The sequence below is a fragment of the Natator depressus genome, chromosome 25 (genome assembly GCF_965152275.1).
Source record: "Natator depressus isolate rNatDep1 chromosome 25, rNatDep2.hap1, whole genome shotgun sequence".
NCBI lineage: Eukaryota > Metazoa > Chordata > Testudines > Cheloniidae > Natator > Natator depressus.
Genome location: NC_134258.1, coordinates 5,836,328 through 5,860,625, shown reverse-complemented (window position 1 = coordinate 5,860,625; position 24,298 = coordinate 5,836,328). Strand labels below are relative to the sequence as shown.

Here is a 24,298-nt window from a genome sequence, read left to right as displayed (position 1 = left end):
GGTGTTGGGGGTGGGATCGGTCCCTGGGGCTGGGGCTGGTGCAATACCAGGGGAATTGCGCGGGGGGGGGAATCGGTCCCTGGGGCTGGGGGCGGTGCAATGGCGGGGGGGAGGGGTGTCGGTCCCTGGGGCTGGGGGCGGTGCAATGCCAGGGGCATTGCGGGGGTGGGGGTCGGTCCCTGGGGCTGGGGGCGGTGCAATGCCGGGGTGTTGGGGGTGGGGTCGGTGGCTGGGGGCGGTGCAATACCAGGGGAATTGCGCGGGGGGGGAGTCGGTCCCTGGGGCTGGGGGCGGTGCAATGCCGGGGTGTTGGGGGTGGGGGTCGGTCCCTGGGGCTGGGGCTGGGGCTGGTGCAATACCAGGGGCATTGCGGGGGTGGGGGTCGGTCCCTGGGGCTGGGGGTGGTGCAGTGCCGGGGGGGAGGTGGCTCTGTCCCTGCAATAGCTTGCGGGGGGGGTGGCCTGGCCTGGCCCAGACCGGTCCGGGGTGGCTGCTGTCGGGCGGCACGTAGGGCGCGGATCAGCTGACGAGCGGGGCTGGCCTTGGAGCCCCGCCGCGGAGGGGAGGGATATAAAGGGCGGCGCGTCCCGCACCCCGGCCCCGTAACTCCCCCTTGCAGCGCCGGCGGCCCGGGCCGTGTGTACCATCAGCAGTGGCGGCAGCGCTGCGGAGCCCGGGCTCGGTAGGGACTGAGCCGGGGGGCGGACTGCAGGGCATGGGGGGGGGTGTCCACGGGGCGGGGGGGGCAGACTGCAGGGCATGGGGGGGGGTGTCCGCGGGGCGGGGGGGGGCAGACTGCAGGGCATGGGGGGGGTGTCCGCGGGGCGGGGGGGGGGGGAGACTGCAGGGCATGGGGGGGGTGTCCGCGGGGCAGACTGCAGGGCATGGGGGTCCCCGGAGGGGGGAGCGGACTGCAGGGCATGGGGGGGGTGTCCGCGGGGGGGGCAGACTGCAGGGCATGGGGGTCCCCGGAGGGGGGAGCGGACTGCAGGGCGTGGGGGGTCCCTTTAGACAGGGGGTGGCTGCAGCGGCTACCCCAGCACTGGGGGGGGGGTAGAGGCTCCCCCAAGCAAGACGCCTGTGGGGGAGGGTGGTTGCAATGGAAGCCCCTGGATCCGTGCAAACGCCTCCCCACCCCCGCTGATCTGGGGACGAAGCGCGGGGACCCCCGAAAGCAGCTGCAAAGGAGAGACCTTTGTGGCGGGGGAATTGCTGCTTTTCTTGCATGGATTTCAAGTGGGGGGGGCTGACCCCAAGCCATTCCTGCTAGTGGGCCCGGAGCTGAAGCTGGTTTAAGGAGTGTGTGTGCGGGGGGTTGTTTTTCGGGGAGATCAAACCCTTATAATCTCTCCTTTACAGAGACCTAGATCTAATCTTGCAGGGGGTGTGGTTGTGTGTGTTTTGCATTAAGGTGAAATCCCCCCGCCCCCACCACCAAAAAAGGTGGATCTTTGAGCTGCAGATGGCTCGTGTGTGCTGCAAAACCCCTTTCTCCTGGGGGCCTCGGGGTTGTTTGTAGCCCAGAGGACCCCCGCAGCGCACAAGGAACCTGAGTTGGTGCAGTTTGCCCTGTCCCCCAAATAGTCCTGGTTCAGAATAATTCTCTTTGTTGTCACTGTGGTGCCTGGACGCGCAATGGCTTCAGATCTTGCAATGCCAGAAGCTTCCCCTCTCGCTTCTCATTTAGAACCAAACACCGGGGAGTTTTATTGACCTGGCTACTGGGATGGGGGGAGAGTCTGATGAGGTGGGGGGGGGGCTATTCGCATTGTAGCCTGTTCTGCCTTGTTTTGCATGGATCAGCTGGCGGGGAGCACCCTGGGGACCTGGGGGCTTTGTTTTGGTTCAGGTTTTGTGTGCTGGGGAAGCAGTCGGAAGAGGCCCAGGGAAGTAGAAGTTAGGGCTATTGCTTTGAAAATAATCTTCATTTGTATGTGCAAGATTGAGGTGCTGGAGAATTAATGGCTTTATAGGGAGAGCGGGCAGGCCATTCATCCAGCATTAAAATGTATCTGTGCCCTCTCTTTGAGTAAAAATGTCACAGGATGTCGTATAGGCTCCCCAGAAGCCGTCTAACAATCCCTGTATCTTTTTCCTTTTCCTCTAGGGTCTCCATCCAGCCAATCAGAACTAGCTCTCCTGCTTTCCCAATTTACTTTTTCCCCCCCATCTTTTTATTCAGTTTTTTTTTCCCTTCCTCAACGTTTTTTGGTCAAAAATCTCAACAAAATGGTGCAGAAGAAAACAGAAATCAAAGGTTTCCATCGTTCTTTCAAGGTAAACCTTACGAAGTTCTTTCTTTTGTTCTGCATTTGAGCCTCTGTGTTGTGGTGGTTTTTTCTCTTTTTTTTTTAAATTGACGTGTCAATTGATTTTTGGTTTGTTTACATCAAAGTTAGAAATTATTTTTGTTCTTATTTTTTCATGCTGGGACTGTAAATTCTGGAGGCGAATTTACAATTTGGGTGGGAATCCTTGGAAATCAAGAGGAAATTTATCTTGTCCAAAAAATGCATGCCGAGCTTCAGGGACGCTGGAAGCAATAGTAGATGGGGAACCCTTGGAGCATTAGAAACTGGCTAGGGCAGTCCTATTTATGTCTCTCTATTGAGACTAGTTCTTTAGGTAATAAGAGTATGTGGCGCTTTTACAGCTTAAAAGAACGGCAGACACATGAATATACAAATAACCAATGAGGTGGTGGACTGCTTGCATGTTCATTGTTAGTTCAAAGGATTTTTAATCTTAGGGTCTTGCTAATTTAAGGAACAAATGACCGAACTGAAATGTTTCTCTATATGGAGAAATATATGTGAAACCGAAAACAGTGGGCTGATTTGCGGGAGGTGCACAGAGCTTTTGTGTTGGAGTTAGGGGTGTTCAGTAGCTCAGCCAATCAGGCCTCAGTGGTTATGTCTACACAGAAACTAAACACCCACAGCTGGCCCAGGCTTGATGAGCTGGGACTGAGGGGCTGTAAAATTGCAGTGTAGACATTTGGAGCTGTGGGACCCTGCCAAGAGGTCACTAAGCATTGGCTGATCAGGGTCCAGAGTAGCTACCTATTCCCAACGGCTCAGTAGCTTGAAATCAGTGTATGTTACAGGATATTGCTTCACCTATGCACGGTGGATGAACTTCCTTGTTAGTGTTGCAACTATCGCATGGCTTCTGCTACCCCAAAAACCACCCAAAGGAAATACAAGTCCTTCTTGGTATCTGAAAATGGGGGTTAGAGATGTTTTGAAAGTGCCAAAGGCATTTAGGTACATGAGTCCTATTGAGAGTCAGTGGGCTGCCTTCTCCTAAATCCCTTCAGTGGTGTTGCAGATCTCTGCCTTAATAAACTCCTGACCATATTAATATTAAAAAAAAAAAAAAAGTCTCCAGCTACATACTTGGGATAAAGGGGATGGGAAGAAAGAGAAAACATTATCTACAAGAAGATTTCCTGTTGGAAGGTGTGGTATAGATACCCGGCTTCCTGGATGTGGGTTATTGACGTGATTGCAGGGGGATTTCACCAGATGCCTCTATTAGGTCCATGTTTGCCCTGGGTCTGACTCTCAATGATGGATTGAGGGTTTTAAAAATTGTGCATGGGGAATAAATTTTCCAATGTTACGAAGACTCTTGCTCTTAAAATGACCAGAGCAGCACTGTGGATTAGGATCCTCTCCCTCTCCCCTCCCTCCCTCCCTCTCGGTGAGCTGGGGGTTTTGAACTATAAGTTGTTGTCAATGGCACAGCCACGGTTAGGGCAATAAGAGCGTTGGTTCTACCGGCAGCGTGGCAAGGTGCTCTGGTGGGAGCTGATGTAGGTCTTGGTGTTGTGCAGGCCTCTACCTCGGAAGAGTTAGTGGGATGGACCAAATATTGCTGGTTTCAGTATCTTTTGCATAGGGTCGCTGAGCACAGGCTCCAGTGCGTTTACATGGAAGAAACGTCTTTGGCGCTGGTGGGAGACCCAAGGGGATGTCAAAACAGCCTTGTCTGCTGCTCTTGGGATCCTGCCACCCAACTGCCTGAAATCCACCATGAATGTCCCTGGAGCCTCTGTTTCCTGCAGCCTCATGGAAGTTGTTCCATGGCTACGCACTGTACTGTGCCAGGTCCCAGGCCTGGCAGGCAGGAGGCAGCCGGCTGTGAAATAGGTGCTTTCCCCAAAGCTTGGCGGTGCCCAGCTGCCGCACCACCACCTCCTCCTGGTATAAGGCTCCCAGTCATGACTGAGCCCTCCCTGACTCCTCCAGCACCCAGCTAGGAGCGTCCCTTTTTCTTGCTGTGTCTTCAGTTCTCTCTCGGATCAGGGCCCATAAAGAGGATTCGGGTTTAGTGGGATTTTTTTTCCCCCCTATGGTAAATGTCTTGTCTGTGCACGACTCCCTATTTCTGGAGGTCCTGCTCTCTCTATTGTGCGGCTTATGTGTCATAGATTCCCTGGCCAGAAGGGGCCATCATGATCACGTAGGCTGACCTCTTGTAGAACGCAGGCCAGAGAATTTTCTCCAAAATCAATAACTTACTCCAGCCGTCACCTAATCTTGGTGTAAGGGTTTTTCAGCTTTTATCTTGGGGCTACATCTCTCTAAATAGCGCGGATTAAAACCGAATTAGTCCGTTGCTCTGAACCAGCCAGAAGGGCTGCATTTAACAGCCCAGTTCTCTTGTATGTGTCAGCATGTTGTGGATTCAGGATATGGCAGCTGGCACAGGGAGTTGAGACTCCATGAATGGTCTCGTTTGTTCGACCCTCTCCTTCTTTCAGATTTAAGGCCCTGTCCTGCCAGATGCTGAGCGACCTCTCGAGTCATGCTGTTGAGGGTGCTGAGCACTCGGGGCATTGGGTGATTTGTTGGGGTTTTTTGTCCTCTCCTGTTCTCCCTCTGTCATTGCCCGCCCCGCCCCCCCCGGCATAACTGGCTCCTGGAGCAGTGCCCGTTGCAGGGTGATGTAACTTCTGTTTGGTCTCATGGTGGGGGTGCTGTTACGCAACCCCCTCATTCCATAATAAACCTGTTGCTGGGGGATGATGCGGAGTTAGTGGGTTGGTCACAAAACTTCTAAGTGGAGAAAGAAAATAGTGGTGGGGGGGGCGGAGGAAAAAAGGAGCCTTGCAGAAGGAGGCGAAAGGGAAATGCTTAGATGGTCTCTAGAACAGAGGGAAATTCCGGAGACCCTGCACTTCTGGTGTTTAGCGTGCCTTTGCTACAGTGTCTCTCCAAATGATTAGAAAGCAGCTGGCTCTGGGTGACCTTGGGTAATAAGGGGCACAGTAAAAATGGGCTCCTTTGGAGGTGCTGTGCCTGCAAAACGTTGATTCTTACTGTGACAAACCCAGGAGCCCTTCTGACAGCCGAAAAGACACGCAATCGCCTGCAGATTCTTGCCTGCAAAGCGTCCTGGATTCTAGGGGTTCTGAATTGTCCCCTCTTGGGCCGCGCTGCTGAAGGCAATTGGGCTGGCCTTCCACCAGGGAGAAAGTAAACACGCGCTTTCTAGCTGTTTCTAGCCGTTAGGGAAGCTGGTGCCAAGCCCTGCTGATTGGCTGCAGGGGCAGCCGTTCGTCTGACACAGCCTTCCTCCTGGCTCGCTTCCTCGCAGGCATGGCAGTGGGGCGTGTGTGGTTTGTTTTTAATTCAGAGAGAATTCCACCTCCACCCAAACACATTTCATAACAGGAGGAAGGCTTGTACTTCGGTTAACGAGCTCTCTTTGGGGGGATGGGAGAGAAGCGTCCTGGATCTTTAGCTTATAATACTTTCTTAGTGCTTTCCATGCAGGGATCTTCGTGTTCTCTCCATGTTACAATTAGGGAAACTGAGGCACAGAGTGGTGATGTGATTTCCCTCGCTGTGCCCCCCATGAGTCAGAGATAAAGAAGGGAAATTGGTCCCCAGGCGTCCTATATAGGCCATCCCCTAATTCAAGGCAGCAGCCTGCCTGGCTGTTTTGGGCCTGCGTGAATCTCCCAGATAAAGACCCAAGGCTGATAGCTCGGCTGGTTGCCAGCACTGTACATGTTCCTTCTCTAGTGCTAGCAGTGCCGTTCACTGGTGACCTCTAACCCCACCCCTGAACACTCTGCTCTGCCAGTCGTGCCAAAGTATGTATCAGCTCAGTGATGGGGGACAAAAACTGACGCCAGGCTCGTGTACAGCGCTTTTCATTGGTAATCGCCAAGCGCTTTTCATTGGTAATCGCCAAGCGCTTTTCAAAGGAGGGCAGTATCATTATCCCCATTTTACAGATGGGGAAGTTGAGGCCCAGAGAGGTGAAGTGACTGGCTCAAGGTCACCTGGCAGGCAACTGGTAGAGCTGGGAGTAGAATAGAACAGAACCTGTCCCCACCTCCTGGTTGCATCTGGACCAATTTTTGTTGCTTTGGGACCTAAAATGAGAATGGCTTCCAGGTCTCTGAAAGCACAATGCTAGCACAGTGACCCAGGCCCCTGTCCCCTCTCTGCTCTTGCCCATGACTTGCCAGCTCAAGCATTCAACTAGTCTGGGCCAGTTTGTCCCCATCCTGCCGCTCTGGGGTTCAGTGGCTGTACTCATGTCTCTACACAGGAATTAAACCCTCACCGCTGGCCTGTGTCAGCTTCCTCAGGCTGCGGGGCTGTAAAATAGCGTGCAGATGCCAGTGCCGGCTCCGGGACCCTTCCCCCTCGCAGGAGTTTGTTTGCTGTGTAGACATCCCCTTCGTCCCACCCAGAGCTCATCACTGCAGGTTTCGTTAAGAGCAGCAGCAAAGTGTTCAACGCCTCTCCAGCACCCAATCCTGTGCTTCATTCAAACCTCCCTCCGCTCTGAATGATCCCAATACAGCTGCCACCTGGCACCATCCCGTGCCATGTTTTTTCCCCTCCCCGGCCCTGTGCTAGAGACTGGCGGGGGGGAACCGTCCCCGGGGGAGTGCTTGGTGATGGCCTATCCTTGTGGCCCTGGCTGGGATGGCTGGACCGAGCTCTCCGGCACCAGCTGCAAAGGCTGCTGCGGCTCCAGCTTCCCTGCGGCAGTCCGGTGACTAATGGGTCCCTCCCTCTGAGGAGGTGTGAACTGTGAACGAGCAGGCCCCAGGGGAATGTGCTGAGGGAGAGGGCTGGCCTGAACTGCCACCCTGTCATTTGGGCTCGCAGTAGCATGGTTTAAGTTGACACCCAAGCAGCCAGCCCCTGCTCATCTGGGAGCTGATGGCAGGTCAGGGTCATGTGGCATACCAGTCATGCTCTATTTTTGCGCCCTCTTACTGGCATCGAGGCTGTCGCTTCGTAAAACAGCCACTCAGTCTGGGGTTTGTGAAATGCTGGGCAGATCGGGGGGGCTGGGCAGGCCCGGCGATTGGGAGGCAGGACTCCTGGGACTTGGTCCTAGCTCTGCCGCTCGCTTGCTGTCTGACCCTGGGGCGAGTGGGCAATGGAAACTGTGCCTCAGTTTGCCCCGCTGTAAAGTGGGTAGAAGACTGCCCCCCCCGGGGGTGTTGAGGCTGAACATAAAGCGCGTTGAGATCCTGGCTGACAATGGAGCTGGCTGTGCTGTTAGCTGCCTCTGCCAATCCAACGTGGGAGCAGCTGGCTTTGTTCTTACCACAGCTCGGGGAGAACTGTGGATTTCTTCTCTCTGGTTCGGTCCAAACAGCCCCCACCCCCTTTCCTTATCGCCAAGCTCTGGATCAACCAGCCTAACCGTGACTCCAGAGCCTCACCTCAAACAAGTGACCTGCTGGGTGTTCCAGACAGCTCCTTCTACTGCTTCCAACGATCCTGAGTCACTCCACTACAGGAACCAGTGACCGGGCACTTCCATCCTGCCTGGGCTTCTGCGCTTGAGCCAGGAAGGGAGGGACAGGGAGCCATCTTTCTGCTTGGGTTTATCTTAATGAGCAGAGACTGCCAGCTGTGCGGGGATGCTCTCCTTGAAGGGCCCATTCTCTGTTCCAGAAACCAGTGTAACTTTGACCCACCTCAATTGTCGGGGACCCTGTGCATGTTGCAGCTCTGATTAGTTGGTGTTGGGTATTAAGTTGTCCCTCCCGCAAGCTAGCCACTGTCCCTGGGAAGGCTGTTACCAGCCGACCTCAGACTCCAAGGAGATTTTCTCTAGGCCTACGTGTAAGGGTAGAAAAATGAGCTGGGCCATGGTGGAGGTGAAGGGGACTTGGCGTGACTGCGACTCCCGAGTACGCAGCGAGGTGTGTTGGTGGGATTCCCTTGGGGGGGACCCAAGCCAGGGTGGTGGAGCCACAAGTGGCTCCACGGGACTCGTGTTAGCTGGCTGACGGGTGGGATGAAGATATTCCAGGGGAGCAGAGCAGGATGTCGAGACCTAGGATAAGTGGCATGGAGACCCTCAGCGGCTACCAGCATGTTCGTGTGTAACTCACCCTGTTCTCTTCCATTCTGAACCTCCAGGGCCAGAACCCATTCGACCTGGAATTCTCCCAGTCAAGTCACCTGGATTCTGTCTTCAACTTTGAGTGCCCGGCCCGCCCCGGTGAGCTCTGCAGACTGCGCTTGACTTTAATACATGGGTGGGGGAGGGATGAAGACTGTTGAATGTTGGTTCCTTCTCCCCTCCTCCCTCTTGCAAACAGCCTTCAGATGCCTGGCCAGATGCCAGAAATACCGCCCCCAGCAGCTCTGATGCAGGGCAGTACTTAAGCACGTGTATGATTTTAAGCACGTGATGTGTGTAGCCTCCCTGAAGCCAATGGGGCTGCTTGCTGGCTCAGACTCATGTCTGGAAGATTGACACACCTTCCAAAATTTGTCCCAAGCTTAGGCCTCATCTCCTGCTGTTTGCTAGGATCCCACTTTCCTTCCCAGGAAATCTCACGACCTCCAGGGATCCTCTCCCCAAACCTCTCTGCTCCAGTCCCTGAACTGTTCTCTCATATCATTGTCTTGTCCGCCTTGCGGTGAAGGCACCTGGAAGCTAGGGTCATATCTGACCATACAAAGCGTAAACCAAGTGTGCTATATCGGGTCCTGTGTGGCTAGTCAGTACCTGAATCCAGAGGGTGTATACGGGAGATGAGGGCTGCGCTGTATGGATGCTGGTGTGGTGTTAATGCTTTCTGCATGGCTTTGTTTTGGGACAGACATGCCTTCAAGTCAGCCCATCGATATCCCTGATACCAAGAAAAGGAACAAGAAGAAGAAACGATGCAGAGCTACAGACAGCTTCTCTGGGAGGTTTGAAGGTGAGAGGTATAGGAATTCGCGGGTCAGGGGTGGTCCTGCTGGCAGTTCGGGGGGAGCCGTTTGCCCTCAAAATCCTGGAAACCTCCTGCTCAAGCGGGCACTTGCTTTAATGAGCTTCCCACCTGCCCCAGATCAGAGCTGATCCAGTCGTGCGGACTCACCCATGGAGCAGAGAGGAGCAGAGCGCGATGTCATTTGATCACTAGCCAGGCACTGTAGCGGCAGCTGGGATGTGTGGCAAGAACTCTGTGCCCCGTCTGGCCTTGCAGCTGCACATCTGGGACTCTGCCCCGAGCGCTGGGGCAGGAGCTAACTTCTGCAAACCTCCCCACCCCCAGAAACCAAAAAACCGAAACTGTACTGAAGCGAGGTCCATTCTGCTCCCCACAGATGTCTACCAGCTGCAGGAGGAGGTGCTCGGGGAAGGCGCCCATGCTAGAGTCCAGTCCTGCATCAACCTCATCACCAACAAGGAGTACGCCGTGAAGGTATGGGCTCTAAGAGGCCACGTGGTCGAGTGGGTAGGGCACTGGGCTGGCACTGGGGAGAGCGGGGTTCTGTTCCTGGTTCCGGCAGTCACTTCCCTCCTTTGACTTTGCTTTCCACTGCCACCCTTAATTTGTCCTGTCCCTTTAGATGGCATGCTCTTGAGTGCTTAGCACGTTTGAGCTCTGATCTCTGTAGGGATCTGTCAGCGCTACTGTGATACACATAATAATGAGGCTGGGAGACTTACCCCACCCCTCAGCCTAGAAGCAGGAGGAGAGGGCAGAGGGAGGTAGCTACGTCTCTAAACTGTCCATTCACCCCAAACTTGCCTAGGGCTGTTGGTGAGAGAAGGAGACAGACTGGAGTTTGGTGGTGCCTAACGCTATGGGGCCGGCTCTGCTTAGCCTGTTTTGATGGGCTTCAGCTGTCAGCCTTCCAAGAGACGGGAGGATCTGAGCCAGCCGGGTGCCCATCAAATGGCCTGGATGGGCCAGCGTTGGTGCTGGAACTTGCAGAGCGGGTGGCAGCGCTGTGCCCCAAGGGGAGGGGAGACGGCTCTGTAGTAACCGCTTTACTGAGCAAATCAGAGTAGCTGCGGCTAAGCTCAATTAAAAGGGGTCGTCCAAAGATAGCCAGGGAAAGGAAGCTCTTGAGAAGACTGGCTCACTTAGTGTAGGAGATCCCCCCGGTCCAGTCCCTGTGAATTGCTGAGGGTTCGTCCCTTGTGTGCGGTGCCCGAGGCCATCCTGTGTGTGGGAGGGCAGTGCAGTTGGATCATTACACAGCCCTGAGTAAAAACCCAGGGCTCAGTGGCCACCCTGGTCCTGAACAGATGCAGCTGAAGATCCTAGATGTGGTCCAACTTAAACAAGAAGCCTGTGTAAGACTAGATCCCCCACAGATAGAAATGGGCTCGCTGCCTTTTGACATCGCTCAGCTTGTCTGCCCCGGTGGGGGGAAAGGCGGCCTTATAATTAAGGTGCAGGGTTGGGGGTCACAAGACCTGGCTTCTGCTCTTGGCTGTGCCACAGACATACCTAGGGCAGGTCTCTTCACTTCTGTAATGTGGGGTTGATCCCTACCGGGCAGGGGAGTCTGGGAGGGTAAATTAGTGCTCCCAGAGCACCTGGGGAGGACAGATGAGTGGGAAGGATTATGTTAGTGGGACGGTTACTCATTTGTCTGTTGGGCGTCTTGACGCCTCCCAGCAAGCGGGCGGGAAGCAGAACAGGTCCTGGCGAGCCGCCTCCCTGCTGTCTGTGTGATTGCCTGCCGGGCTGTTGGAACTCCAGACGAAACCTGTCGAAGTGCAGTTCTGTCGGGGCTCAGATTACCGCAGCAATGCGGGCTCCTCCGGGCTGGGAGCCATCGCGCCGAGTTCTTTGCAGGACTCCCGGGAAAGAGCGCCACTGTATGGCTGGCCCACACCCAGCCTGTTCGGTCTGTGCAGCTGAAGCTGCAGCAAGCGGAGTGGGGCCGGCCGGAGCCCCTTTGTACTGAACAGCGATTGGCTCCTTGGCATCAGGCATTGCCATTGCGGTGTGCTGGCATCTGCCCGGAAGCGATAGGCTGTGGCTGGGTGCCTGTGTGGAGGGGGGGGCTGCGAGAGCGGGGGCTGCGCGCAGGGTCATGCCCTTCTGAAAAAGGGAAGCGTGTTGGGTTTGGAGGAGAGCAGCTGTTGGCTGTTTGAGCTGCAGTCTCTGGGGAGCGTCTTTGCTTGTACAGGGGGCCGCTGGGCAAGCGGCCCACGGGAGGGGAACAATGCCGCCCTTCTCCAGCAGCTTGGCACGCCTCGTGCCTCAGCAGAGCAACAAGGGCCGTGTGTATCGGACCAGAAATCTGACCCTCCATTTCAGACACCGACGTTTTTTGCTACAATAGAGCAAAGGGGAGAAGCCGTTCTGGGCAGTCTGAGGCCGTTCCATGAGCCAAAGCTAGCAGCCTGGCATGGAACTGCCCCGTACCGTATTCATCAGGGTGAGGCTCTCAAAGCACTTTACAAACACCTGAGCCTCAGGCTCTGTGCTGGGGGTCCGGGAAGTAGAATTTCCCATGTTCCCCATGAGGAAACTGAGAGGGAAGTGACTGCCTGATGTCATGCAGCAAACTGGTGGCAGAGGGGGGCACTGAACCTAGGAGTCCTGATTGCCAGCCCTGCACTCTGCCCCCTACGCTGTCTTGGGCGCTTCTTAGAACTCCCTGCCCTGAGCCGCCTTTGCAGGAGGTTGTACTCTGACCTCTCCTCTACTGGTGTAAATCCAGAGTGACTCCACCGCAATCAGTGCTTACTCCAGATTTACTCTGCTGTGGCCGATCCCAGCCTGTGGCCCGGCTTATCTTGTATATTTATGGCTGTCTTTGTACAAGCTCTCCCCCCACAGAGCCTGGGGAGGAGGGAGAAGGGGCCCTTATCTCTGCAGCCAAACCCCAGGGCCCGCCCTTTGAAGTGTGTAGGGGCCTCTGTTTTGCTTGGCGCATTAGACACGTGACCCATTGTTTGGCGGTCCCCCTGGAATGAGAGCAGCTCCTCCCCTGCAGAGGGAAGGGTGTGGAGGAGAAGCTGGCATGGCTAATGCTGTCACCTCCCTGAGGGGTGGGGGAAGGAAAGCAGCCTTCTCTGCAGCTGGTTAACCCCTTCAGGGATCTCTGAATGGAGCCACCCTGCCTGGCTTGGTCCCTGGGCTCTGGGATCGTGTGGACAGGGTGCTGTTTGGCTTGTTAACTGCTCTAGGGGTGTGTTTTGGCTTATGTAGCTAGGATGCTGTAGCAATCCAGTTTGGGATCTGAGCTCTGGCATCATTCCTACTGGATCCCCTCCCCGTGCCCTGGGACTTTGGGGGGTCCAAGGCCCCCCCTCCTCGAGCAGCCTGTGGGGCCACGGTCAGTCTCCAAACTCCTCTCCCTACTTCTGTTTCAGATCATTGAGAAGAGCCTTGGACACATCCGGAGCCGGGTATTCAGGGAGGTGGAGATGCTCTACCAGTGCCAAGGACACAGGTATGGGGGGAGCTCCCTGCTAGGCCAGAGGCATACTGGTTCTTGGGATCTCTGTCGCTGGGTGGGTGGGCATTGCTTTAGCTTACGGCCAAGATTTGCCACCCCCCTTCTCTTTGCAATCCAGGGTAAAGGTGGGAAGATGTGCTTGCTCCCACCTTAACCTTGGCGGGCCACGTGAGCATCTCTGGCCTACGTTAACACCTGTTCCATAGCAATGAGTACAGATCTCTTTTTGGCTGCGTTGACCCACCAGTGACCTGCTGAATGCTGGAGATGACTCCGAAGGGCTCTTCCCTCTTGTAGGCCGCGTGCAGGGTTTGGGAAGAGGGGGTTTGTTGCATTTGTGGAGAGTTTAGTCTCACTGGGCAGAATAGTAAGACCAGCTCCCTGGATAAAAAGCTGAGCGATGCTCTTTCTCGATAGCAGCGTGTTGGCCAAGGGAAGCATCTGCTGACAATTAGGGCTGTGGTATAGCTAAGTCGTTAAGCGGGACACTGAGAAAACATCCCCTGGAATGCTGGGAAACCAGCTGTGGGCCCAGGGCCTTCTGGTTCCAATAACTGAAACCCAGTTCTCCTTGGCGCCTGTCCTGTGTCTGCACGCCCATGCGCGCTCGTGGCGTGGAGGAGCCAGCTCTGGGAAGGCCCTGCGGCTGGCTGGAGGGGCAGCCTTGCGGGACAAGAGGGCAGAGCTGAGCTGATATCCCCCCCCCGCTGCTCTCCTTACAGGAACGTCCTGGAGCTGATCGAGTTCTTTGAAGAGGAAGATCGATTCTACCTGGTGTTTGAGAAGATGCGAGGAGGTAAATATCCCTGCAGGAGCACTGCCTCCTCCTCCCTCTTCGTGGCACTGTTCACCTCTGGCTGGCAGGGCGGGGGCCGTGTTTTCTAGGAGCTCTCAACCTTTTCCTTTCTGAGGTGCGCCTCCCCCCCCGCCCAAATATGTTAGAAAAACTCTGCAGCCCACCAGTTTCACAATTGTTTTTTCTGCATATAAAAGCCAGGGCCAGGATTAGGGGGTAGCAAGCAGGGCAATTGCCCAGGGCTCCACGGCACAGGGGGCCCCACAAAGTTGCTTGGGCTTCAGCTTCAGCCCCAGATGGCAGGGCTGGGAGCCCTGTGAAGCTTCAGCTTTCTGCTGTAGGCCCCAGCATGTCTAACGCTGGCCCTGCTTGGTGGCCCCCCTGAAACCAGTTCACGGTCCCCTAGTTGAGAACCACTGATCTAGGCTCCCCCCTCCCCCCCGAGGCCTGATGGAGACCCCTTCTGCCAGCAGGGAAGCTCACAGCTTGGCAAGGATGGGTCCCGTCATAGCCCATCACCATTCAGCAGCGCGCAATTCCCTCCAGACTCTCACAGCTGGCTCCTGGCCTGCAAAATCCCTGGTCCCTGCTTCCCGAACGCTCTGGTGGGGAGACGCTTTGGAGCCAGGGGGTGGGATGCTGAGGGAGAAACGCGGGGATGAGGCCCTGCTAACAGCCGCCGTCTCCCTCTCCTGTGCCCTAGGCTCCATCCTGACCCACATCCACAGGAGGCGTCACTTCAATGAACTGGAGGCCAGTGTGGTGGTGCAAGACATTGCCAGTGCCCTTAACTTCCTGCACAACAAAGGTGAGGAGCAAAGGGCGGGCACTTGCCTGGCTCGGGGGGGGGGGGGGCGTGGGCTGGAGGAGGTTATTCCTCCTTGCACTGGGAGAGCCCATGATCCTAAGGCCTGAGAGTTCAAGCCCAGCTCCACCCCTCGGCCAGTCTCCGGGAGGACTGTGTGGTGGTGCGAAGGGAGTGGGCGGGGGCTCTGCGTAGCCCGTTCCCCAGGTTCCTGGGTGCTCCCTTCCCCAGGCAGATGGGGTGACGGGCTGCACTGGCCTGCCAGAGCGTGCAGGGTGTCTCGGGCCCAAGCACTTCTCTTGCCGTTGCGCTTCCCAGAGCACCCCGTAGCAGGGTGGCTGGGGCTTGCTGATGGGGGGAGCCAGCCCCCCTAGTCTTCCCCCACTGTGCAAGCCCTGGGCTGCACAAGAGCCAGGCTCTGAACTGTCCCAGGAAAGCAGCAGCCCCTGTTGACTCTGGGGTTTCTTGTTTTTAACAGGTATAGCGCACAGGGATTTAAAACCAGAAAATATTCTCTGTGAGAGTCCCGACCAGGTGAGTGGCAGGCTGCCTGGCTAGCAGCACGTCCAGAGACACGCCACTCTTTCGTTCCCTGGCTTGGCAGGAGCTGGGGTGGCTTGGAGGAGGGGAGCTCCTCTCCAGCGGGTGGGCTAGCCTCTTGCTGGGACGTGGGTCTGGGCTCCTGGGGAGCCTGGGCCCTGCTTGTGTGGGGAGGGCACTGGTGGGAAGGAGGTAGCACGGAGGTGGGGGAGGGAGGTGGGGGAGGCAGAGAGTTCAGTGGGCAGCAAGGCTGTGATGTTAACCCTTTGCATGCAGGTTCTCAGAAGGGGCCTACCCCCCCAGAGAAGGAAGCCAGCTCAGAGCTGGGGGTGGGGGCATGGCTGGCTGACTGGGCAGAGTTTTGCTGTTGATAATCTCCGGTGGAGGGCAAAGGCCAGATTTCAATTTGCTAAGAAGTGACTCCCAGGGGGGAGATGCTGGGGTGATGCATGTGGGCCATGGACACGTCTAGTGTGTGGGGGATCTCCAGGTTACCTCTGGCCTTGCATGGTGAACTTCACAGGCGTGTCGCAGTTCAATTTAGTGATCGACTTCTTTGCCTCTTCTGTCCTGTCCTAGGTTTCCCCTGTGAAGATCTGTGACTTTGACCTGGGAAGTGGCATCAAATTAAATGGCGATTGTTCCCCTATCTCCACCCCTGAGCTGCTCACACCCGTAAGTATTTCTGCCCCCTCACTAATGTGTGAGGGAGTGGTTTAGTTGGCTTTTGCGGGGAGGATGGGACTGTCATGGAGAGAGAGAGAGGTCTTGAACCATGGACTGGCTAGCCACCAGCTGGCTGGTGGGAGACTAAGGCTGCTTATAGACGTCTGGGAAGATGACCAGCATTGTGCATTTGTGGCAGGAGTCCTGGCCATCAGGGCTAGACTTCTATCAACGGATGCAGCCTGCTTGGCTCTCTACTCCCTTTGGAGTACCAGCTGGACTTCTGCAGTTACCTCTGCTCTGGCACCAGTGTCCATAATCTATTGTTTTTAGTCGCTGTTGGACTTTTCAACAAGGCTCCCTTTGCAACTCTGGCCCCCTTAACTACCCTGTACCGCGGCTGGCATCGGCCCAGGGGCATTCCTGTAACTGGTTTCCACCCAGAGTAGAAACTGGGGGTTGTAATTCGACGGGGAGCCTGAGAAGTGTAGGCACAGCCAGGCATGCTGGGAAGGCCGTGGCTGAGGGAGATAGAACAGCCGTCCCTGGGCACTGGGGGATTCCTGAAGTAGGCAAGCCTGACACTGGGTCTCTCTAGGCAAAGGGCCTTCGAAGGGAGCTGGGAAACGGACCCTGCGGAAAGGGGGGAGCATTAGGAAACCAGAGGCTGTGGGTGGATGATTGGAGAGAGTAAAGCACTGGGCAGGGTTGTGGGGCAGAGCGGGGTTGTTGCATACACTGGTTTCTGCCCCCTATGGGGATGGGGCGATGGGGAGAGCAGCGCCTGGCAGCCGGTTTTCTGAACGCCTGTCCTTGAGAGGCTCATGCATTATTCATTCCTCTCGGAGAGGGGAGCGAATTCGAGAAAGGGTTACATAATGCGTTTTTTAGCATGCCCGGCTTGCTTTCAGACGGGGGGAGGGGGGTGGCGCACCGCCAAGCCAGTGCAGAGGAGAAGTTAAAATCTAGCCTTAGCAACAGCCGGCCCGATTGGCTGCGGGGAAGGAGCCAGAGCGGCTTGGGCAGGGCGGGATCTGCCGTTCCCTGGCGGAAGCTTACAGAAGTGGGTCAGGCGAGATATGGCTGGGAACGGGATGGCAGGGGAGAGGCCCGGGGGGGGGGGGGGTGAATGTCTCTGACTTGCAGCGGTGGTTGCACTGGGGTGGGGGCATGGGAGGTAGTTGGGCCCAGTGCTTTAGATTTCAGCACTTCCTTCTACTTTCAAGGCTGGGGGGTGATGACTCCCTGCCCTGCTTTTCCTGGAAGTAGGGGCTTTGGCACATAGACTTGCTTTTCTCCCTGCTGCCTAGATTAAGGCCAGGAGGGACTATTATGATCATCTAGTGTGAGCTGGTCCAGAGAATTCCAGCCCCGAACTGACCCCTCTCTGCTCAGCGGATCTGCAGCCAGCAGAGTCCTGCAGAAAGGGTCCCACTACCCCGTCCTGCAGCCGCCAGAACCCCTGGGGGAGCAGGGCTGTCGCTCACCCGGGCAAACGCTGCCTGGTTCTGGGAGGCAAGGACTGCCTGGCACATGGGGTCGGGCAGAGGCAGAGCCCCACGCCCTTGTTTACTGGCATCGAGGTCGGCTTGGGTTCACGTGTGCTTCAGAAGGGCAGCGCCGCGGCTGATGCAACGGTGGCATCGGGAACTTCTCCTGAGCTGAAGAGCGCTGCTCCCGGCTGGCCTGGGAACGCTGGGTGGGGGTGGGAATTTGGTGATACATGCCAAACACGCCTGCCCTCCCGGGGGAACTCTCTGCCTATCTGCCCCCGTGTGTTTATCTCTGGGGGCCGCTCTGCTTTGCACCTTCCCCCCCCCCCCCCCCCGGCGCCGCTTATAACTCTGTCTGGGGTTTCTGGGGGACAAAGTTCTGCTTTCTGTTTCCTATGCTGTTGTGGGGGGAGGAGAAAAGCTGCTCAGGGCCCCTTGTGCGGGCACCAGCCCTGCCTGGGGTTCTCATCTTGCAGAAGGTTTTTTCTTTTCTGTGGCATCAGCTGTTCCTGTGCTCGCCTCTCATTATAAGCAATTATCTGATTGCTGTGGGGTTGTTTCCCTCCCCCACCAGGCCTGTGTGGGCTGATCCATCACGTGGGCTGGGGCTGGAAAGCCCCAGACTGCCTAAGGGCGGGAGGGGGAAGGGACAGGACTGTGGAGACATCTGTGGCTCTGGTTACATCAGCTGTTTAACTCCTGCCGTTCCCTTCGCTAGCTCACTGAATGCAGGGCCTTCCAGTCCCTTGAATTCTGATGTCCATTACTCTCTCCCACGGGGATCAGCCGGGGGCGGGGGTGTGTGGGGGGGAGATGAGAGGGTGACTCAGCTGGTTTTTGGCTGCTGTTCACATCTGGGGGGGCCGTTGGTGTAAGAGGTGGAGAAGGATTCCCCCTCCGTTGGTACAGGAGATGGTGGGTGGTTTCCAAACAGCAGCCCTCTCCCCAGTACGGTGCATTTCTCTGATTACCTCTGGTTTCCTGGAGGATGGATCAAGGTGGCTGCGTGGCCCAAGGCACTGCACCAGGTTTGCTGCCTTTTTTGGAAGCGCAGGTTCAATACCAGCTTCTGGGAGAGAGTGGAGAATTCAATAGGGAGGGATCTTTTCCTATCCTTAAAGTCTGATTCTTGCGTAAGGGGCACCAGGCATTCAGTTCCATTCCTGCTGCTCCCATTTCCAGGAAGAATGTGGGGGCAGAAGCTTCCCTCTCCCCCAGGACCCTTCACTGTAATAAAGAGGGAAGAAGCCTGTATAAAACGAATATGCTGAGTTCAGAGGGAAACCTGCAGAGTGGAAGGGAAGGGCTGGGTGTGGTCGGACGAGATGAGCTGTAACTTCTCTTAAAACAGTGGTCCCCAAACTGTGGGGCGCGCCCTGCTAGGGGGACACAGAGAAACATTCCGGGGGGGAGGGAGCACCACCCAGCCCTGCTCCTGGCCCCGGCCGTGGCTCCTAGGGACCAGATTAGGGAGGGAGACACGACCAAAAAAGTTTGGGGACCACTGTATTAGAAGGTCATGCGCTATCAAGCTACCGCCCATCAAGGGTAGAGTTGGGACATAGCATTCTGGGTCCATCCTGTGACTTCATCCGGACTGTAACAAACTTAAACTGATTTGAGTGGAGGAGGCAGGATCGTCTTGAGGTTGAGCCACTGAGTTGGTCCAGTGGGCTGAGCACTAGACTGGGATTCAGGAATCTTGGGTTCTGTTCCTGGTGCTGTCACTGGCCTGCTCCTTGGGCATGTCACTTCTCTGTGCCTCAGTTTCCCCATTAGTAAAATGGGGATAATGATGCTAACCTCTTTTGTTAAAGCACTTTGCAATCTGGTCACGAAAAGTGCTACATGAGAGCTAGGTATTTATTATTAAGCTAGATATTTAGATACAGGACAGGGGACTTATAGAAGATTGCTTTTCTCCAATGATTAGACGCTACTGATTAGCCAGAATACAGCCAGGGATGTAACTGATCCGTCTCTGCACGGCCTCTCCTTCGGGGACATCTGGGTGTCTTTACCGTGTGCTTCATTCCCTGTGGCCCACCTGGTGGTCCCAGAGTCGTATCTAGTTCTTCACTGCTCTTCAGTGGCATGTTAGGACCTCGGGGGATGCTCATAAGGTGGTTGTGTGCAGCCCTTCCAAGAAAAATGGGTCTGCTTATAGCTTGTGATCATCTGCTCCTGCCAGAGCAATGCTTGGGAACAATTTCCCAGAGGGACTGTTGTGCATAATTAACCCAGCAGTTCAAGCCAAGCTATGTCTGGGAGCCTGATCTCAAGAGCCCTGGTCAGAAAATCCTGGAAACCCCAGTCAGTTATTTAAAGAACTTCTCATGTCCTCTACCTCCTCCCTCTCTGAATATGGACAGCGCGGCGGCAGGGGCTGACCTGGGGAGCAGAGGGGTGTAGTGGTTTTCTAAGCTCGGCCCACAAAATAAGCCCTGCCCTCCTGAGGCGAGGTGCAGACGTTGTTCCCAATGCACTCCTGCAGCAGTGCAGTTCCAGCGCTCCCTGCTGGTGGAGCGTGGGTGGACAGGGGCAGACTGCACTTCCCAGTGCGGTGGCTGCATCCGCTACCACCCCGTCACCTCTTTGGAGGTTTTCTTTGTAAGCATCGGAGCTCGAGACTCACTCTTAAAAAGAGTGAGATTGGAGGTTCAGGGAAAGATGTCAAGTCCTGGGAGCAGGGTAAATGTACCAGCTGTGACTTTTCACTTGTCTCTGGCTGCTATAACTGGAGTAGAATCCCACTGCATGGCAGAGACGTTTGCAGACCCCGGGAGCTGGTGCTGCCTGCCCTTCCTTGGCCTTCTGTCTCTACTACGAGCAAATCTCTCTTAGCTGAATTATCTCATCTGAGGACAGGGTGGCGTGGCTCAGTTTGTTGCTTCTGCTCCTTGCCTCTGGCACGGCTGTTCCTTTGTCTTTCCCAGGTCCCTTCTGGCTGGAGCAACGCTGCCCACTCGGGCCTCGCTTCACTGCCAGCTCCGATCTAGGTTTTTAGTCTGTGTTTATATTTGGGTGAATTTGGCGCTCAGGCAACTTGTCCACTGACCACAGGGTTTGGTGCCAGCTGTAGCGAGGGGAGTTGCTGCACCATCAACAGGCTAACCTCCTGGTTACTGGTTCGTACCTGCAGACGCTGCCGATTGCACCATAGTGGTTCTGTGATGGGGCATGAACGACTTGGTGATGCCCATCAGACCCAGGCTCTGCGCTCTGGCACGGCCTGCTTTGTAGGGGTCCTGCCTCCATGTTTGGGCCCGGGCCGGTCGTGGATCGTAATATTTGGAGCCAAACCTTCAGGGTGAGGGTTGGATCTGGTGTCTTGGTTTACCCGTGTCTCATGATAGCAGCGGACTGAGCGTTTGTGATGACCTGTAGCATCTGGGGGCGTCTGTCACGCCTAGTCTTCCCTTCCCCTCCGAGGCATCTCGTCGGATCAGTCCTGGATTCTGGAGGCCCGATTGCCTGGGGCCCAGCTCTGAGTAACCCTGCCCTGCTCTCCCTTTCTGCAGTGCGGCTCTGCTGAGTACATGGCCCCCGAGGTGGTGGAGGCCTTCAACGAGGAGGCTTCCATCTACGACAAGCGTTGCGACCTGTGGAGTCTGGGGGTCATCCTGTACATCATGCTGAGCGGCTATCCACCCTTTGTGGGGCACTGTGGCACCGACTGCGGCTGGGACCGTGGCGAGGCGTGCCATGCCTGCCAGGTGAGCCAGCCCCTCTGCCTGGCAGCTTGGCCCTTGTGTTAAAGGAGATTTCTCTTAGCTAGGAGCAGTAGTAGGTCCATTATCCTGTCTGGCCCAGCCCCCCACACTGCACAGCCCATCTCCTTCAGCATGCTAAACCCCTGTCTGAAACAGCCACATTGAAGTTGCCCCGTGTGGCTTCTGGTGCAATGGTTAAAGAACCCTCTCTCTGGCAACTAATTCTTGCTGGCCACATAGAGTGGCTTTGCTGGACATCTGACATCAGCTTTCCCTGCATACAGAGAATGCAGCTGGTAGGGCTGTGAAGGCTGGAGATTCTCTGCTTAGCTTCAAGCCTCCCACTCGCCTTGGGAGGCAGCTCCTCCCAAGTCTAATCAGATTGCGCTGAGGATCACTTTCACTTCTCTAAAAATAAACTTTGCTCGGGTGCCTCTTCTCTTCCAGAACATGCTCTTTGAGAGTATCCAGGAAGGGAAGTATGAATTTCCTGATAAGGACTGGGCCCACATTTCTTTTGGAGCCAAAGATCTAATTTCCAAGCTGCTGGTTAGAGATGCCAAGAATCGGCTCAGCGCGGCCCAGGTCCTCGAGCATCCTTGGGTGCAGGGGGTGAGTACTGCTCTGAGGAGGTTTGATTGTTGGCTGCTGAGCTGCAGATCTTGGAAGACACTCTTCTAACTTCATACGATTCTGAAACTGATTGCGTGGGTTCTTGGCACAGCTGTGTAACACGGCTAGGAAGCTATGGCCACGCATAAGGGGTCGGGCCCAGACTGAGTGACCTGAGAGAAGAGAAAATGGCATTAAAAACTAACTTATCTGGAGGCTCACACTTCCAGAGAGAGAAGTTGCTTTAAACCAGCATTATGATCTTTCTTAGCACTTCTATTGAGCCTCCCACCTGGGGTTCTCAAAGTACTTGACAAACAGCTGAGCTTCATGATTCCGTCCCTCCGCTGCACCCTGAGAGACGGATGTTTTATTCCCATTTCACAGCAGGGTAAAGTGAGGCACAGGGAAAGGAGAAATGATTTTCCCCAGGTCCCTCTCGGAACCACACTAAAGCTTGGGTCTCCTGATTTCTAGTCCTGTGCTCTAACCACTCAACTGTCTGTCCCTAAAGAAAGAACCTGGAGTCTTAGAGCCATCGATGCAGGATTTGTTGGTCTTGGGTACTTATCTGGCCCCATTGCTGGCGTATCTGAGCACCTCATAATCTTTAATGTATTTCTTCTGGGAGGTAGGGCAGTGCTGTTATCCCCATTGTACAGATGGGAAACTGAGGCACCAAGCCACTAAGGCCACAGTGGTATTCAGGCTCCTAGTGACATGTCCAAGGTCACCTAGGAAGTCTTCGGCAGAGCAGGAATTGCACCCAGGCTTCCCAGAAGCCAAGCTCGCCCTACCCACTGGGGCCTTCTTCCACTAGGACACCCACCACTTCCACTGGGAGGCGGGTTCACGGATGATGACTGTAGGTCCCATATCCACTCCGGAGCGATGAGCTTTGCCACCCGACTCTAAATCTTGCTTCTGTTCTATTCCAGTGTGCTCCAGACAACACTCTTCCAACCCCCATCATCTTACAGAGGTGAGCGAGTCCTTTCTCCTGCACCCTGGCTGTGTACGCGCCGGGGGTGGGGCTGCTGCAGAGGGAGACGGTGTCTCGGCAGCTTCTGCGGTAGTTAGTGCAGCCCTCTCCATAGTAACATGATGAGCTCATCTGCTGGCAGATCTTGCAGACCTGACAATCCAAAGCCAGAGTGCATTGGTGTGATGCCTGCACCCCAGGGTGCTGAAAGTCCTCTGCCCCGCTCCCAGGAGTGCTGACGCTCACGCCCTGTCAGCCGAGGGAGGCTACAGGGGCCTTGGTGTGGACCAGGTGACCCACCCGCTCTCCTGGAAGGCGTGCCCAGTTGCCTCGTCACCTCCCTGGCACTTGTAGCCCCTGCTGACCTGGTGAGGTGGGTCATCTAGACCCAGAATTTGAAGCAGGCTCTCCCATGTGGCAGTCCCAAGCATAGGTGCCGACTCCGTGGGTGCTCCGAGGCTGGAGCACCCACGGGGAAAAATTGGAGGGTGCTCTGCGCCCACCGGCAGCTCCCTGCCCCGCCCCCCTGCCACAGCTTTCCTCTGCCTCCTCTGCGAGCACGCCGCATGCCCGCTTTTTCCCCCCTCCCAGCGCTTGCTGCTGCTAAACAGCTGTTCCGCGTAGCAAGCGCTGGGAGGAAGGGGGAATGCAGCATGCTCAGGGGAGGGGTCCAATAGGGGCAGGGAGGGGGCGAAGTTGGAGTGGGCACTTTGGGGGGGGGGGCAGGGTGCGAGCACCCACCGGCGCCATGAGAATTTGGCGCCTGTGGTCCCGAGTCCTAACCAGCTGCAGGAGAACAAGACATTGGGGTGTCTTTCAGCCATCCTGTTCGGGTACCTACTCAGAACTTCAGGCCAGTTGAGGAGACAGACCTGGAATGAGTTCCCTGGGGATCCAGCGCTGGGCCCGGTGCATGCTGGGTCAGAATGTCAGTGGGGGCGCTGGGTCAATGCTGTGGCTGCCCGTGCACCATGAACACTGATTAAGCTCGTGTTCCCCACTCGTGAATGCTCTGCCTTGGTTCAAGGAGCGACGATGGGAATGGGAGACCTCCTTCCAGCAGCTGCTGTGCGGGGGCGGGGTCTCATGCCACCCGTCCAGCCCCTGCTCACTGACCTTGGCCTGTCTCCCCTCCAGGAACAGCAGTGCCAAAGAACTCACCTCCTTCGCCGCTGAAGCCATCGCTGTCAACCGTCAGCTGATGCAGCGTGACGAAGACGAGGAGGAGGAGGAGGAGGAGACGCGACCAATCATCATCAAAGCTACCTCACGCTCCATGCAGCTGTCGCCCCCTTCGGAATCCAGGCTGGCCCAACGGAGGCAGAAGAGCAGCATGACGAAGGCGGGGGCTGCGAGCCAGCACCTCGGCGCTCCATTAGTCCTGGTGGGCGATCACGCGTGATCGCCTGCCCGCTGTGGCCCCCCCCACCACTCCCTGTACATACGTGCGTGCTGTATCCGGGCGTCGTCCTTCTTTCTTTTCTTTTTCTTTTTTTTTTTAATGCCGTTGTTAGCTAGCAACAAGATCAGGACTCTGTCCTATTGGCTGGTTTCCAAGGTTTCACTGATCTTGCAAGTTCCTTTCTTTTGTTTCTGTTTAAACCCCCTTCTCCCCCCTCCTCCTCTTTTTTTTTTAAAGGTATTAAATCAAGTGTGAGGTTGCTTCACCCAGGGCACATTTAAGGACATTTAACAGACAACGTATGAACTCTTCCTTGACTTTTCTTTTTTCTTTTTCTTTTTTTTTCCCCTACACCAAAGGACTATTTGTATAAGCGACACTTTTACAACTTCAGCTCATTTCATACTGTGAAAAAACGACGACGAAAAAGACCCTCGGTTGTATTTTTAACAACAAAACGTAGCATTTTAACACTTATTTTCCTACCGAGCTGCAGGGTTTTCTTTGAATTGGGGCTGAGATGAGTCAACCGTGGGGAGCTCTTTTTTTAAAAAAAAAAAAAACCAAAAAACCAAAAAACAAAAAAAAAAACAA

At 55.7% G+C, this 24,298-nt stretch overlaps 1 protein-coding gene across 1 annotated transcript; it reads left to right on the top strand.

The window, feature by feature from the left end:
- The first annotated feature begins 592 nt into the window (after positions 1 to 592).
- On the top strand, positions 593 to 24,298 carry MKNK2 (MAPK interacting serine/threonine kinase 2). Its single transcript, XM_074939269.1, has 14 exons — positions 593 to 682; positions 2,108 to 2,277; positions 8,412 to 8,493; positions 9,101 to 9,202; positions 9,594 to 9,691; positions 12,610 to 12,689; positions 13,418 to 13,491; positions 14,195 to 14,299; positions 14,775 to 14,830; positions 15,416 to 15,511; positions 20,517 to 20,711; positions 21,156 to 21,320; positions 22,259 to 22,302; positions 23,440 to 24,298. Exons 2-14 carry the CDS (start codon positions 2,230 to 2,232, stop codon positions 23,702 to 23,704), a joined length of 1,410 nt encoding a protein of 469 aa, XP_074795370.1. The 5' UTR covers positions 593 to 682; positions 2,108 to 2,229; the 3' UTR covers positions 23,705 to 24,298.